We start from the raw sequence: 15,752 nt of genomic DNA, 5'->3' as shown, positions 1-15,752 counted from the left end.
TGTTAGCCATATCACCCTTTTTACCATCAGGAAAAGGATAATTGCTACTGGCAGCAGTGACACATCTTCAAGGACACAACAGCCAGACAGCACTGTCTTGGAATCCAGATTCAGTGAAAAGACTACTTTTTCCTTTGCTACTCCAAGTGTCATGTCTTCCACCACTTGCCTGCCCAAGGGTAAAGGAGATTCTTCCATGAAAGCCCTTCCCTTCAGGAGGTCCTCAGTCATATCTGTGGACTACGACAGTAGTGTTTTTGAGGACTCTGACTGTATGATCAATGTCCAGACTCCAGGCATCTCTTGGAGACCCAGCTCTCAGGAAAATCCTATTTTCACTAGAGACAAGAAGGCATCCACAACAGGCCAAAGTAATTGTGACTCTCCATCGAATTACGGTATCTTCAAAAAACAAATTGTTGATGTGGCTCAGTCAAATTTCTTCTCACCGAAGAGCCCGGCAGCTGCTGTACAAATGACAGGGGAGAGCAGTACCCAAGCCTCTGTGGCACAAGCCCCAGCAGTTACGGAGCCAGACGATTTCTTCATTGATGACTTTGACATAGATGACTTCAATGATTCAGATATCCCTGATTACTTTGAACCCCCAAGCTCCTCAGCGTCAATGCAGGACTCCAGTTCTATCTCTAAAGCGGTGCGTGAGGGAGGACCAAGTACATCAACATGGCAGAAGAAACCAGCTACACCAGCTCCTGTGGCCAAGCCTCCTAAAATCACCTCTCCTGGCAAGTACATTCATTATAGGGCAGCCTTGAGATTGGATTATTCCTTCTACTAAACAAATGTTTTTTAGTTTTTCTTACATGGATTACTTGGTCTGTAGCTCACATTCATGTTTATCTAATAATTTGCAGAGCCCACATACAGAAACCCTGCTCACGATCGCTTCAGAGGCTTCAACTTCCCCCACTGTCCAGAGATGATGAAGATTTTCCACAAGCGCTTTGGTCTCCATCAGTTCCGATTCAATCAGTTGGAAGCCATTAATGCTACGTTGTTAGGTGAAGACACATTTGTCCTGATGCCAACAGGTGAGTGGGGAATCAATGCCAATTGTAATATTGTAGTATACAACAAGTGCCTTTTTAATGCATTGATTCAAATAACTCAAACTGACTTTGCAGATATGTAATATTTAGTAGGTATGAACAGAATGTTGATTAGATAATGTGCTGGATGTGTTTTGTTATTTCCTGTTTTTCAGGAGGGGGTAAAAGTCTTTGTTACCAGCTGCCGGCCTGTGTGTGTGCAGGAGTCACTGTGGTCATCTCACCACTGAAATCACTCATTGTAGACCAGGTCCAGAAACTCACTACTCTGGATGTAAGTTTTCTACATACTGCTCACAGTGTGAAGTATGAAATGTACACATTCTTGACACCCTATGCTTGGAATGTGTTTTAAATATCCTTGCATGTTTTTAGATTCCCGCCACAAGTTTGTCTGGTGAGAAGACTGACAGTGAAGCAGCCAGGATCTACTTGCAGCTGTCCAAGAAGGACCCCATAATTAAATTGCTCTATGCAACTCCTGAAAAGGTGAGAACTAAATCATTTAACCAGTAATGCTGTTATCAACCTCTTCTAATGGGAAATGCTATATTCAGACCTGTTTTTCAATCTGTTTTCCTCCAGGTGTGTGCGAGTGGCAGGATGATCAGTGCCCTTCAGAACCTGTATGAGAGAGGTCTTCTAGCACGCTTTGTCATTGATGAGGCTCACTGTGTCAGTCAGGTAGGTTCCTATATGTGATGCATTATCTGGTCTAATGTTAGGTGTTAGAGGGAGACGATGAACCTGATGCCCTGTTGTTTCTCTCAGTGGGGCCATGACTTCCGGCCAGACTATAAGCGGATGTACGAGCTGCGGCAGAAGTTCCCCAAAGTGCCGATCATGGCCCTGACCGCCACTGCCACCCCCCGCGTCCAGAAGGACATCCTCAATCAGTTGCAGATGACCCAGCCTCAGGTGTATGTGCTCTAAGACGTGCCTTACCTGGGGAAAAACACCAGTGCAGTTGTAGTATTGTCTTATGTAAACATACAGCAGCTGTTTGTATGAATGTTCCTCATGGTGTCATTTCTCTTTCAGGTTTACCATGAGCTTCAACAGAAACAACCTCAAATATGCTGTGTTACCCAAGAAACCCAAGAAGGTAGATGAGGACTGCATTGACTGGATCAAGAAGAATTATCCACGTTAGTGTTCTCCCTCACTTGGTCATAGGTTTTTAATGCTAGTGGAATGAAGTGTTTTGAGGACTGGGATCATGACTGGTTTTTACTCCTTGTGTGTAGGTGATTCTGGCATTGTGTACTGCCTGTCCCGTAATGACTGTGACAACATGGCTGACAGTCTTCAGAGAGCTGGTATACTAGCACTAGCCTACCATGCAGGCATCAATGACAAAGACAGAGAATATGTGCAGACCAAATGGATCAATCAGGATGGCTGCCAGGTGAGGTGATTTTAACAGATGTTTACACGTTAATGTCACTAACCACCTTCATACTACTTGAGCTATCATTAACCCAGAGTTAATGTTGTATCCCTGTCCTCCAGGTCATATGTGCCACCATAGCCTTTGGCATGGGCATCGACAAGCCTGATGTGCGCTATGTGATCCACGCCAGTCTCCCCAAGTCAGTAGAAGGCTACTACCAGGAGTCAGGCAGAGCAGGCAGGGACGGAGAGATCTCTCACTGCATCCTCTTCTACTCCTACTCTGACGTCATCCGCATCAAGAGAATCCTCACCAGTACAGATCTGAATTTTGACTATATAGACTTACAAATAATAGTCTGCAATTTTGTATGGGTTATATATCACGTATTGGAACATTTCCATGGAGGTATGGAAAGCTCTATGGACAATGTCTAAAATCCTGTATGTCAAAGTGTGAAAGTGATATTGAGAAAATGTCCACTCTGTTTTGATCAGTGGACAAAGATGGAAACCACCATACCAAAGCCACTCACTTGAACAATCTGCACAGTATGGTACATTTCTGTGAGAACGTGATGGACTGCCGAAGGATACAGTTGCTGGCTTACTTTGGAGAGCACAAGTTCAACCCAGGCTTCTGCAAGGAACACCCTGATGTCATCTGTGACAACTGTGCCAGACCCAATGTAAGAGTTAACCCTTGATAATGAACCCATTATTACTATTAACCTTTTCCTTGACTCAGCACTTGTTCTATTTCACTGCAGTATTTTTACAGCTATGTGGTTATAATGTTTGAATTTGAAATGTTTCTATTTAGTCAAACTGGTTGTTATTTTTCACTTTCAGAAATACAAAGCAAGAAACGTGACTGAAGATGTGAAGAAGATTGTGAGATTTGTCCAGGAGAATTGTGAAAAAGTTGGCTCCAGATACAGCAAATCTGCGAACCAAAACCGACTGACTCTGAACATGTTGGTGGACATTTTCTTGGGTAACCAGTAAATTAAAGCACCACTTAATTGAATGATAAAAAATTACTGTATGTTTAGTATTTCTGAGAGAAACTCAACAATGCTTTCTGACAGGTGCTAAAACCGCCCGTATCCAGTCAGGGATGTTTGCGATAGGAAAGGCTTACTCCAAACACAACGCTGACCGGCTGTTCAAGAAGCTGGTTCTGGATCACCTTCTGGTGGAGGACCTGTACATCACAGCCAACAGCCAGGCAGTGGCCTACATCTCTGCTGGACCCAAAGCCATCAATGTCCTCGGGGGACACATGCAGGTGAGCTTACACACCACACATTAAATTGGTCCATAAACTTAGTTCTCATTCGATATGTCAACAACTGTTGTGAACGTGTACTGTCATTCGTTATTAGCTTCACATATTTAGTTATGTTTGTGAGATCCCTGCAGTAGAAATGGGGACAGTTATTTTTCCTTGTCCTAGGTGGAGTTCTATGAGACCGAGAGTGCCTCCAGCATCAGGAAGCACAAAACTGCTGTGGCCAAGGATGTCTCCAAGAGTGAGGAGATGGTCCAGAAGTGTCTGCAGGAGCTCACTGATCTGTGCAAGAGGTTGGGCAAAGTCTTTGGCATTCACTATTACAACATCTTCTCCACTGCCACCCTGAAGAAGATAGCCGGTGAGTGCTGAGAGCATACACCACTTTTTAGACTTGTTGTATTTCATTCATGTTCATATTCCTTTCTAGACCAAGCAAGTGTTTACCTAACATTATATTGGTAGACTTCCAATAACCAGTCGTTGTTGTAAAACGGTTTCCTTCTCCCAGAGACTCTGTCGGCCGACCCGAATGTGCTGTTGACGATTGATGGTGTGACGGAGGACAAACTGGAGAAGTATGGAGCAGATGTCATCGCGCTTCTGCAGAAATACTCTGAGTGGAAGCTACCTGGTGAGTGACCATACTGGGGAAAGCATGTCCTATACAACTCGATAATACTGGATTTCATATGTTCATGTTCCTACTCAGTGATATCTGTGCCCTGCTGTGTTGGACCTGTAGTGTAGTTGGTTTGTGTTAACATGTGTCTGTCTGACTGAACCCCTCTGCAGTGGAGGAGCAGTCTGACACCACTGAAGGAAGCTCCACTATGGCATGGATAGACACAAGCAGAGGCCGCGGAGACGACGAGGAGGACTGTTATGAGGACGACGCTGGATCTTCCAGTTATTTCAACAGTAACAACGGCAGAGGAGCGAAAAGGAAAAAGGCCCCCGCCTTCAAGAAATCCAAAAAGAGAAAAGGATATACAAACTCCAACTCTAAAGGGTTAGTGTTATGTGTCAAATGTCAAATCTTATATTCAGTCATATACAGTGACAAGTGAAAGTTTACACACCTGCTTATGAGTACAGTCTTTACATTTTGCTGCCTTAAAATTACATCTAAAAAGGATTACATTTTATATATACAGTACCAGTCAAAAGTTTGGACAACTACTCATTCAAGGCTTTTTCTTTATTTTACTATTTTATGTAGAATAATATAGATGACATCAAAACTATGAAATAACACACATGGAATCATCTATTAACCAAAAAAGTGTTAAACAAATCAAAATAGATTTTAGATTCTTCAAAGTAGCCACCCTTTGCCTTGACGATAGCTTTGCACACTTTCAGCAGAAGGCTGTGGCAGCCATGCTGGTTAAGTGTGCCTTGAATTCTAAATAAATCAGACAGCGTCACCAGCAAAGCACCATCACACTACTTCCCCCATGCTTCATAGTGGGAACCACACATGCGGAGATCATCTGTTCACCTACTGGTGTTAACTTAAAATGACACAACTAGGTTCCAGTTAAACAACGTTTACTCAACCCTATTTCCACAATATATGGTTGCCATTGCACTCAGGTAATGGCAACCCCCGCGCAGGCATACTAATAAGAGTGATGGCGCCGTGATAGGGATACTTAATACATGTACTTAACAGTTGGAACCACAAATCTCACATTTGGACTCATCAGACCAAAGGACAGATTTCCACCGGTCTGATGTCCATTGCCTGTGTTTCTTGACCCAAGCAAGTCTTTTTTCTTTTATTGGTGCCCTTTTGTGGTGGTTACTTTGCAGCAAAGACCATGAAGGCCTGATTCACCCAGTCTCCTCCGAACAGTTGATGTTGAGATGTGTCTTTTACTTGAACTCTGAAGCATTTATTTGGCCTGCAATTTCTGAGGCTGGTAACTCCAATGAACTTATCCTCTGCAGCAGAAGTAACTCTGGGTCTTCCTCTCCAGTGGCGGTCCCCATGTGAATGCCAAGAGTGTGCAAAGCTGTCATCAAGGCAAAGGGTGGCTACTAAAATATATGTAGATTTTCTTTGAAACACTTTTTTTGGTTACTACATGATTCCATGTTATTTCAGCTTTAATGTCTTCACTATTATTCTACAATGTAGAAAATAGTAAAAATAAAGAAAACACTTGAATGAGTAGGTGTGTCCAGACTTTGACTGGTTGTGTGTGTGTGTGTGTGTGTGTGTGTGGAACCATATATATATATAATATATACACACAGTTGAAGTCGTAAGTTTACATACACTTAGGTTGGAGTCATTAAAACTCGTTTTTCAACCACTCCACAAATTTCTTGTGAACAAACTATAGTTTTGGCAAGTCGGTTAGGACATCTACTTTGTGCATGACACAAGTCATTTTCCAACAATTGTTTACAAACAGATTATTTCACATATAATTCACTGTAACACAATTCCAGTCAAGTTTACATACACTTAAGTTGACTGTGCCTTTAGCTTGGAAAATTCCAGAAAATGTCATGGCTTTAGAAGATTCTGATAAGCTAATTGACATCAGTTGAGTCAATTGGAGGTGTACCTGTGGATGTATTTCAAGGCCTACCTTCAAATTCAGTGCCTCTTTGCTTGACATCATGAGAAAATCAAAAGAAATCAGCCAAGACCTCAGAAAAAAAATTGTAGACCTCCACAAGTCTGCTTCATCCTTGGGAGCAATTTCCAAACTCCTGAAGGTACCACGTTCATCTGGACAAACGGTAGTACGCAAGTATGAACACCATGGGACGACGCAGCCGTCATACCGCTCAGGAAGGAGACGCTTTCTGTCCTAGAGATGAACGTACTTTGGTGCGAAAAGTGCAAATCATTCCCAGAACAACAGCAAAGGACCTAGTGACGATGCTGGAGGAAACGGTACAAAAGTATCTATATCCACAGTAAAACGATTTCCTATATCGACATGACCTGAAAGGCTACTCAGCAAAGAAGAAGCCACTGCACCAAAACCGCCATAAAAAAGCCAGACTGCGGTTTGCAACTGCACATGGGGACAGATTGTACTTTTTGGAGAAATGTCCTCTGGTCTGATGAAACAAAAATAGAACTGTCTGCCCATAATGACCAGCGTTATGTTTGGAGGAAAGGGGAGGGGGGGGGGGGGGGGGCTTGCAAGCCGAAGAACACCATCCCAACCATGAAGCACGGCTGTGGAAGCGTCGTGTTGGGGGGGTGCTTTGCTGCAGGAGGGACTGGTGCACTTTCTAAAAATAGATGGCATCATGAAGGAAAATTGTGGATATATTGAAGCAACATCTCGACATCAGTCAGGAGGTTTAAACTTGGTCGCAAATGGGTCTTCCAAATGCACAATGACCCCAAGCATAGTCAAGTTATTTGAGTGGCCATCACAAAGCCTTACCTCAATCCTACAGAAAATTTGTGGGCAAAACTGAAAAAGCATGTGCCAGCAAGGAGGCCTACAAACCTGTCTCAGTTACACCAGCTCTGTGATGAGGAATGGGCCAAAATTCACCCAACTTATTGTGCGAAGCTTGTGGAAGGCTACCTGAAACGTTTGACCCAAGTTAAGCAATTTAAAGGCAATGCTACCAAATACTAATTGAGTGTACGTAAACCTCTGACCCACTGGAAATAAAAGCTGAAATGTATCATTCTCTCTACTATTATTCTGACATTTCACATTCTTAAAATAAAGTGGTGATCCTAACTGACCTAAAACAGGGAATTGTTACTAGGATTAAATGTCAGGAATTGTGATAAACTGAATTTAAATGTGTTTGGCTAAGGTGTATGTAAACTTCTGACTTCAACTGTACATGTGTTTTTGTGTGTTTTTTCAAATGAATTTTAGCGATATTCTATATACACTGCTCAAAAAAATAAAGGGAACACTAAAATAACACATCCTAGATCTGAATGAATGAAATATTTTTATTAAATACTTTTTTCTTTACATACAGTGGGGCAAAAAAGTATTTAGTCAGCCACCAATTGTGCAAGTTCTCCCACTTAAAAAGATGAGAGGCCTGTCAGTTTCATCATAGGTACACTTCAACTATGGCAGACAAAATTAGAGAAGAAAAATCTAGAAAATCACATTGTAGGATTTTTTATGAATTTATTTGCAAATTATGGTGGGAAAAAAGTATTTGGTCACCTACAAACAAGCAAGATTTCTGGATCTCACAGACCTGTAACTTCTTCTTTAAGAGGCTCCTCTGTCCTCCACTAGTTACCTGTATTAATGGCACCTGTTTGAACTTATCAGTATAAAAGACACCTGTCCACAACCTCAAACAGTCACACTCCAAACTCCACTATGGCCAAGGCCAAAGAGCTGTCAAAGGACACCAGAAACAAAATTGTAGACCTGCACCAGGCTGGGAAGACTGAATCTGCAATAGGTAAGCAGCTTGGTTTGAAGAAATCAACTGTGGGAGCAATTATTAGGAAATGGAAGACATACAAGACCACTGATAATCTCCCTCGATCTGGGGCTCCACGCAAGATCTCACCCCGTGGGGTCAAAATGATCATAAGAACGGTGAGCAAAAATCCCAGAACCACACGGTGGGACCTAGTGAATGACCTGCAGAGAGCTGGGACCAAAGTAACAAAGCCTACCATCAGTAACACACTACGACGCCAGGGACTCGAATCCTGCAGTGCCAGATGTGTCCCCCTGCTTAAGCCAGTACATGTCCAGGCCCGTCTGAAGTTTGTTAAAGAGCATTTGGATGATCCAGAAGAAGAGTGGAAGAATGCCATATGGTCAGATGAAACCAAAATAGGGCCAACAAAGGGTATATAACAAAGTATTGAGAAACTTTTGTTATTGACCAAATGCTTATTTTCAACCATAATTTGCAAATAAATTCATTAAACAACACAATGTCATTGGCAAACCGTCATATGTAGACAATTGCACAAAGGCGGAGGTACCGGTCCTGGTGCTGGGTTGTTGGCCTCCTACGGCCTCCAAAACGTCTCCTGATGTACTGGCCTGTCTCCTGGTAGCGCCTCCATGCTCTGGACACTACGCTGACAGACACAGCAAACAGCTCGCATTGATGTGCCATCCTGGATGAGCTGCACTACCTGAGCCACTTGTGGGTTGTAGTCTCCGTCTCATGCTACCACTATAGTGAAAGCACCGCCAGCATTCAAACGTGACCAAAACATCAGCCAGGAAGCATAGGAACCGAGAAGTGGTCTGTGGTCACCACCTGCAGAACCACTCCTTTATTGGGGGTGTCTTGCTAATTGCCTATAATTTCCAACTGTTGTCTATTCCATTTGCACAACAGCATGTGAAATGTATTGTCAGTGTTGCTTCCTAAGTGGACAGCTTGATTTCACAGAAGTGTGATTGACTTGGAGTTACATTGTGTTGTTTAAGTGTTCCCTTAATTTTTTTGAGCAGTGTACTTGCAACTGTATATTTGAGTTATTTCATGCCAGACTTTGATTCAGAATACTATCTGGCATCTACATTTACCTGTTTCATTCTCTGCACTCCTGTCTCTTGGTGTAGGAAGTACAGCAACAATGGGTCGTGGACAGGGTCCAACTCCAGAGGTGGATCTAAAGGCCGGGGGTCAGCAGCAGGACGTGCGTCAGCAGCAGGGCGGGGCTCAAGGCCTTCAGCAGCAGGCCCAGTGGGGAGGAGGCCCGGCTTTATGGCCCTCCCCACACCACAAACAAACAGCCGGCCATTCCTCAAACCATCCTTCTCTGTACTGTAGGAGTATAACTCCTGGCCATACCTGGAGTCTAACAGATGGATTTTGGAGTAGCAAGGAAACTCCTAGTTAGTAGAGGATTTGAGACTGGGGTTCAATTTGATTCCAATTTACTTGTAAATTATTTACTTGTTTCATTTTAACTGTTGCACGAATGTGTGTTTCTGTACAGCGTCTTCAATAGTCTTTGTTTTTTTGCTTCTTTAGCAGTATTTCTTATCCATTCTGACGTGAAGTTTTCCACTTTTAATAAAGGCTCATAAATTATTCCTAAATGTGATACTGGTTTCTGGAAAAGGTAAATATGGGAAATTGTGTTTTGTTTTGAACCACGCCCTTAATACTGTACTTTCATTTACCCAAAAGCATGGAATGTGTAATGTTCCCTGTAGATGGCACTATATAATCTGAGCTTTAAAAAAAAAAAGTGTAATTTGCATTGAAGAGCCATAAACCACAAGAAGCCCATTTTTAAATGTTTATTCAATGTTTATTTCAAATTTGAATAGTTTAATGGCACCAGTTACAAGGGACTATCAGAGAGAAACAATATTGTATACTGTTTTGTACAGAAGGTTTTCTACAGTATAAACATGGGATTCAGAATGGATCTGAACTGGATTTGGCACATTTGTATATTCATATTACGTAAATAAACAGCAACCTTCATTGGAGAGAGAAAGATACATAAGACACGTCTACAGACACGTATGCATATACACTTATTTACATGTATATGCACAGCTGTGCATATACACTTATTTACATGTATATGCACAGCTGTGTGAGTGTTTGCTTGGGAGCTGGCGATGGGGTGGAAGCATATTACAACAAGGTGACATAATAATGACTGGTTCTATTAACTCCCTCAGCTCTATAGCTGTAGCTCTGTCTGCCCTATACTTGTTAAGTAGCATTACTGTGGGAGTAAAGGGGACCTTCAGGAAAAGACCGCTCAATGCCATTTACCTTTTGCAGTTAAACTAGCTCATCTGCTGGCATGTTAATTTTCAAGCTGTACTTTTCACTTGACTACTATTTCATCTTCATGTCATTGGCAAACTGTCATGTAGAATATCTTGTACCTCCTTTAATCAGAGTAATGGCCAATCAATGTTATTTATTAGTCTGTGGTTTCCATAATGATTTCTAACATACTATATGTAAACCAGGGCAGTTGTCCAAAGATAACAGAAATCCCCTATTGTTTTACACACTACCAGCAAGAGTCTGAAACATCTACCAGACAAACAAGTACTACAGCCAGTTCCCAGGAGAGATCAAAGAAACTAATGTAAACATGACATCACCAGATCAAATGTACTGTACAGATTCAAGGTTTTTCAGAGGCAACGTGCCTGTACAGATTCAGACGGATATAGAACTACATAACTTTCCCTCAGATACACAAATGACTCACTCTGCCGTAAGTGCCGACCATACATCACATGGGATCAGTAACCACCACCCTACATTAACAACAGCTACATAGTAAACAGTGTTTTCCATTTAAGCCTGTGAGATTAAAGGGTAGTCCATACATTATGAGGAGGGTACTCTGCATCTGTCTCTGTCCATTCACTCATTTGCCCCTTTGTTAAAAATGCAGAGCTGTTAGGGACTAAAGATTCCAGGCACGGGAAAGACCCTTCGGTCACAATGAATTCCAACATCCCAATAAGAGCTTTAACAATGGAAGGAAAAAAACATCTATAAAATATGGTACATACTAAGAATAATAACTCTTCATTTTACATTATTACTGTGTTTTATGAAAAAGGAAAAGGCGCGTACCATGAGCTCTAATTTGTTGGTAATGTAATTACACTACATGACAAAAGTATGTGAACATCTCATTCTGGAGTTGGTCCACTAGATGTTGGAACATTGCTACAGGGACTTCCTTTCAGCCACAACAGCATTAGTGAAGTCGGGCACTGATTTTGGGCGATTAGGCCTGGCTCGCAGTCGCCGTTCCAATTCATCCCAAAGGTGTTCGATGGGGTTGAGGTTGGGGATCTGTACAGGCCAGTCAAGTTGTTCTACACAGATCTCTACTAACCGTTTCTGTATGGACCTCGCTTTGTGCACGGGGGAATTGTCATGCTGAAACAGGAAAGGACCTTCCCCAATCTGTTGCCACAAAGTTGGAAGCACAGAATCATCTAGAACATCATTGTATGCCATAGTGTTAAGATTTCCCTTCAATGGAAATAAGGGGCCTACCCCGAACCATTATTTATCATCCACCAAAATTTACAGTTGGGATTATGCATTGGGGCAGGTAGTGTTCTCCTGGCATCTGCTAAACCCAGATTAGTCTGTCGGACTGCCAGATGGTGAAGTGTGATTCATCACTCCAGAGAATGCATTCCCACTGCTCCAGAGTCCAATGGTGCCGAACTCAGTAGTGAGTGTTGCAACCAAGGACAAACGATTTTTAGGCGCTACGCGCTTCAGCACTCGGCTGTCCTGTTCTGTGAGCTTGCCTTCCACTTCGCAGCTGAGCCGTTGTTACTCCTAGACGTTTCCACTTCACAATAAATTGCATGGCTATGTGCTCAATGTTACACACCTGTCAGCAACAGGTGTGGCTGAAATAGCCATATCCACTCATTTGAAGGGATATGGCTGAAATAGCCATATCCACTCATTTGAAGGGATGTCCACATACTTTTGACCATGTAGTATACAATGACAGTCAACTGATTTTTGACACTGCAAAAAAACAGCACAATGTCCAGTGTAAGACTTCTGTTTACATTTCTATGTCCATTTGCTCTTACAATTTGACTGATTATTGCTTATTGAATGATGCTGCCTTAATTGTTGCATGCTTGGAAAGAACATTAAAGCTGCATAATGCTGATAATGTGTACGAACATAGACCATCAATTGACCTTTTTTCTCTTCCAGTTCCCTGACCTTTAAGAAGTAACACTAACAGACTGTCTGGAACTGTCTTGTTGACATTTACAGTATTTAGCATTAGGCAAGTTATAAATAGGAAATATGAATGTATAAAATAACAAAAAAGTACTGTTATCTTGCATACTGGATCAACACTCCCCATCCAGGTACAGACAAATTCAACCTTTCAAGTCATCCTCTATCTTTGTGTGCTGTTCATTGGAAGTGCATGCATGATACACGAGCATAAGGAGCATGCATATTTGACTCAGGAATTTCTGCCTTTCTATGGTACGTAACTGTTACTGCACCAGATTTGCTACTAAGGGCTGCTTTTAGCACACCTCTGCCATAAACATGGGTATTTCACACAGCAGATGTCTGGGCCCCACACTGTTGATGGAGGGTTAAGAACTGAAATGTCTAGGACCACAGTAGACACCCAGCCGTAGCATTGACTAGTATATGCTGCAGTGTCTTCCTTGCCGGGTCTACTTCAACTAGCAGGGTCCTGTTGGGGGACAGACTACACTCAGGGCCAGGGGATGCAGTGCTCTGGATACATGGGCCCAGGCTGGGCTCCCCAGGGCAGAGCAGGCAACAGCACCGCTGGGGGATCAGAGCATGGAGCAACTCTGTGGAGGTCATGGTGTTAAATAACAGGCCAAAACAAGAATGGCTGCAGCCAATAGTCATGAGCACCAAATGGTCACATATGCATTCCCCTTTGATTATACTCGTACCGGCCTCGTGGCATGTGAGGCTGGTCGACTCATCAGTGCTCATTTATTTTCACATCCCTTGAACCTCTACCTTTTCTCATTCAATCTCTTTCTGTCAATATCTTTCTGTATCGTTTTCTCTCACTTTAAAAAAAATAAGACCATATTTTTTATCTGTCAACACTTCACATTATCAGCTTGAAGTGTGTTACATTCCTACATACAAACACACAACACACACACCTGGACCAGGTACAGTAGAGGAGGTAGAGATGAAACCCCACAAAAACAGATTTGACCCAATATCAGCCATGACAGCAGAATTACTGCTCCCTTGAGCTATGAGACAGAATAGTCTGCACAGACACCTCTCAAAACGTGGAAAACGACTGACCAATCTGCATTGTCTTTGGAGTACTATGTTTTCTGTTGGTATTGTAGTCCAGTCTACTTTTGACAATATGTATATATGTTCCTCCACCATCTGTTGTGCCTTCCTGGCCTACAGTGGGCATTTTAAATAGCTCTCTTGACAACTAAAAAGTATGCATGCTGGTGGAGTGAGAGAGTTGTGATCTATACGGAGTGGATCTGGATAAAAGCCCAGTTTTTGAGTCAACCCCTTCTCATATATGTCCATAAATGCCAGACCTCACTTGAAACACAGAGCTAAAAAAAATTATAATTTCATCTTCAATAACAAAATATCATTTCAGTTCTGTTAAAAATATACATGGAAAAACTGTCAATAGGAAACAAACTACTTTGTACAAAAAGTACATCATTGTTATTCTTATACTAACAATTAATTACAGTATAATATACGCAAAAATGAAGAGCAAGGTTGATATGGAACTGAAAGAAATCATACATTTCAACAGATCTTAACATAATCAAGAAATGTACATAAAACAAAATGAAGAAATATGACAAAACAAATGCACACATTCAAAAGTACTGGAGTATTTAACCTAAAGAGTATTGCACATCTACCTAGACTGGTCCTATTGGTGCTAGTGAGTGTTTCCAAGATGTTGATCATCAACAGTTACTGACACTATGGGGTCACATAACACCATGGTCACTGGTTAATTTAACTGTATCCTTTATAAAAACTTCAAATGGATTTCAACTTCACAGCTTCTACTTTATACACCTATTGTATTTCCACTAAAGTATAACTTTAAAACAATTCGAATTTAAAACGTTCTTCATATCATATACTTTTTTCTTCATAAAAGGCATTTGGTAATCATCCCCGACTTACTCAATTTCAATCACTTGCGCTTTGTTCTGATCAATGAAAACCATTCTAGATGTATGGCTTGGGATGGATGTTTCTTCATCTTAAAAGGCATGACTGTCTACTTCACTGAACACTTTTCAAAGCTGTATTCATTTCACTTCATTCTGAACCATTTCGATGACTTGGTGGCTTCCCTGATATCCTTGCATCACATTCTTCCCCTATGCAAATGCAATTTATTTTCCAAACAATACATAGTAAATGTAGGCAACATTCATTCATTCGTTGCAACAAAATGTCTTGTTCCTGTTAAAAAATACTTCAGTTCTTTAATTTCAGTTTCTTATTTTTTCATTTATATTTTTTGAAAAAATAAAATACCTGAAATGACCTGAAATTCAAAAAAAAAAAAAACATGTCTTCTGGGTTTGTAAAAAACAAAGGGGAAAAAGGGGGGAGTAACTCAAAATGGAGGGAGAGAGAGAAACTCCTGGCACAGTGATTCCAGGAGTATCATGAGAGAAGCTGGGTTCATGGTTGGAAAGGGACTGCCCTCCATCTCTCCGGAGCTTTAATCGTCTGGGCTTACGCACTCTACGGCCTCATGCTCTCTCTCATTTGTTAATGAGCAAACTGCCCGCCCAGCGGAGCTTGCAGGCAAACCACTGCCTGAGGGGACAAAAGTATTCGTAATGGAACTGCTCAAATTCGGGGGTCTGGCGGATATCACGTAAAAATGCAACGTCAAGGTCGGATTCAGTGAGGACGATGAGGAGGAAGAGCAAGACAAAGAGGAGTCCAATGGTCACAAGAAGCAAACGGAGGACACTTAAAACAAACGTATTCACCTGTTCCACTTCGCTGAGCGGCGAGGCTCCCTCTGCACCCTCAACCGTCGCTCTACTGTCTGACAAGTCGCCAGCATCCCCCAACGAGGGGGTGCCTGCCTCCGACTCCTTCTCCTCCTTGATGCTGCAGGGGGCTCCGTTGACCTGGCGTGCCACGGTCAACTCCAGGCTGTGCTCTGCCACAGGGGTAGGCAGCATGCTGTCAGAGGGGCTGTAGGCCTCGTCAGAGATCACCGCCGAGCCCTCGCTGGCGTCCCTGGCTAGGCTGCGGGAGCGCGGCATGAAGGAGTCCCCATGGGACACAGAGCGCACAGGTGTAGAGTGGGCACTGTCACGCAACGACTCCAGACCTGTCCAGGGCAGGGAGTGGAGAGAGAGGGAAACAGACTCAGAGGGGGTTTCCAGTACACAACACTACAGTGCTAACACCTAATAAGATATTGAGTTTCAACCATGTGAGTGGATATCAATGTGTTTATACAGTAACATAATGCAATCCAGTTG

At 42.4% G+C, this 15,752-nt stretch overlaps 2 protein-coding genes across 4 annotated transcripts in view; one reads left to right on the top strand and one right to left on the bottom strand.

Annotated features, from left to right (window-relative positions):
• Positions 1 to 14,682, top strand: part of blm (BLM RecQ like helicase) — a 35,418-nt gene extending 20,736 nt beyond the window's left edge. For all 3 annotated transcript variants that reach the window (XM_020457076.2, XM_020457075.2, XM_020457077.2), the window contains 16 exons: positions 31 to 746; positions 876 to 1,052; positions 1,226 to 1,344; positions 1,446 to 1,559; positions 1,656 to 1,754; positions 1,842 to 1,990; positions 2,112 to 2,218; positions 2,318 to 2,478; positions 2,583 to 2,778; positions 2,961 to 3,151; positions 3,315 to 3,459; positions 3,554 to 3,753; positions 3,922 to 4,117; positions 4,268 to 4,390; positions 4,552 to 4,768; positions 9,315 to 14,682. In XM_020457076.2, the coding sequence (XP_020312665.1) occupies positions 31 to 746; positions 876 to 1,052; positions 1,226 to 1,344; positions 1,446 to 1,559; positions 1,656 to 1,754; positions 1,842 to 1,990; positions 2,112 to 2,218; positions 2,318 to 2,478; positions 2,583 to 2,778; positions 2,961 to 3,151; positions 3,315 to 3,459; positions 3,554 to 3,753; positions 3,922 to 4,117; positions 4,268 to 4,390; positions 4,552 to 4,768; positions 9,315 to 9,525 (3,121 nt within the window). In that variant the 3' untranslated portion in view covers positions 9,526 to 14,682. The remainder of the gene's footprint in view (positions 1 to 30; positions 747 to 875; positions 1,053 to 1,225; positions 1,345 to 1,445; positions 1,560 to 1,655; positions 1,755 to 1,841; positions 1,991 to 2,111; positions 2,219 to 2,317; positions 2,479 to 2,582; positions 2,779 to 2,960; positions 3,152 to 3,314; positions 3,460 to 3,553; positions 3,754 to 3,921; positions 4,118 to 4,267; positions 4,391 to 4,551; positions 4,769 to 9,314) is intronic.
• The window catches only part of frmd5a (FERM domain containing 5a), a 112,699-nt gene continuing 106,937 nt past the window's right edge, over positions 9,991 to 15,752 (bottom strand). Inside the window, exon 14 of the mRNA XM_020457078.2 lies at positions 9,991 to 15,598. Within this exon, the coding sequence (XP_020312667.1) occupies positions 15,015 to 15,598 (584 nt within the window). The 3' untranslated portion in view covers positions 9,991 to 15,014. The remainder of the gene's footprint in view (positions 15,599 to 15,752) is intronic.

Source organism: Oncorhynchus kisutch, linkage group LG22 (assembly GCF_002021735.2).
Source record: "Oncorhynchus kisutch isolate 150728-3 linkage group LG22, Okis_V2, whole genome shotgun sequence".
Classification (NCBI taxonomy): domain Eukaryota; kingdom Metazoa; phylum Chordata; class Actinopteri; order Salmoniformes; family Salmonidae; genus Oncorhynchus; species Oncorhynchus kisutch.
Note: the sequence above shows the minus strand (reverse complement) of the source record. Positions and strands in the feature narration are given on the sequence as shown.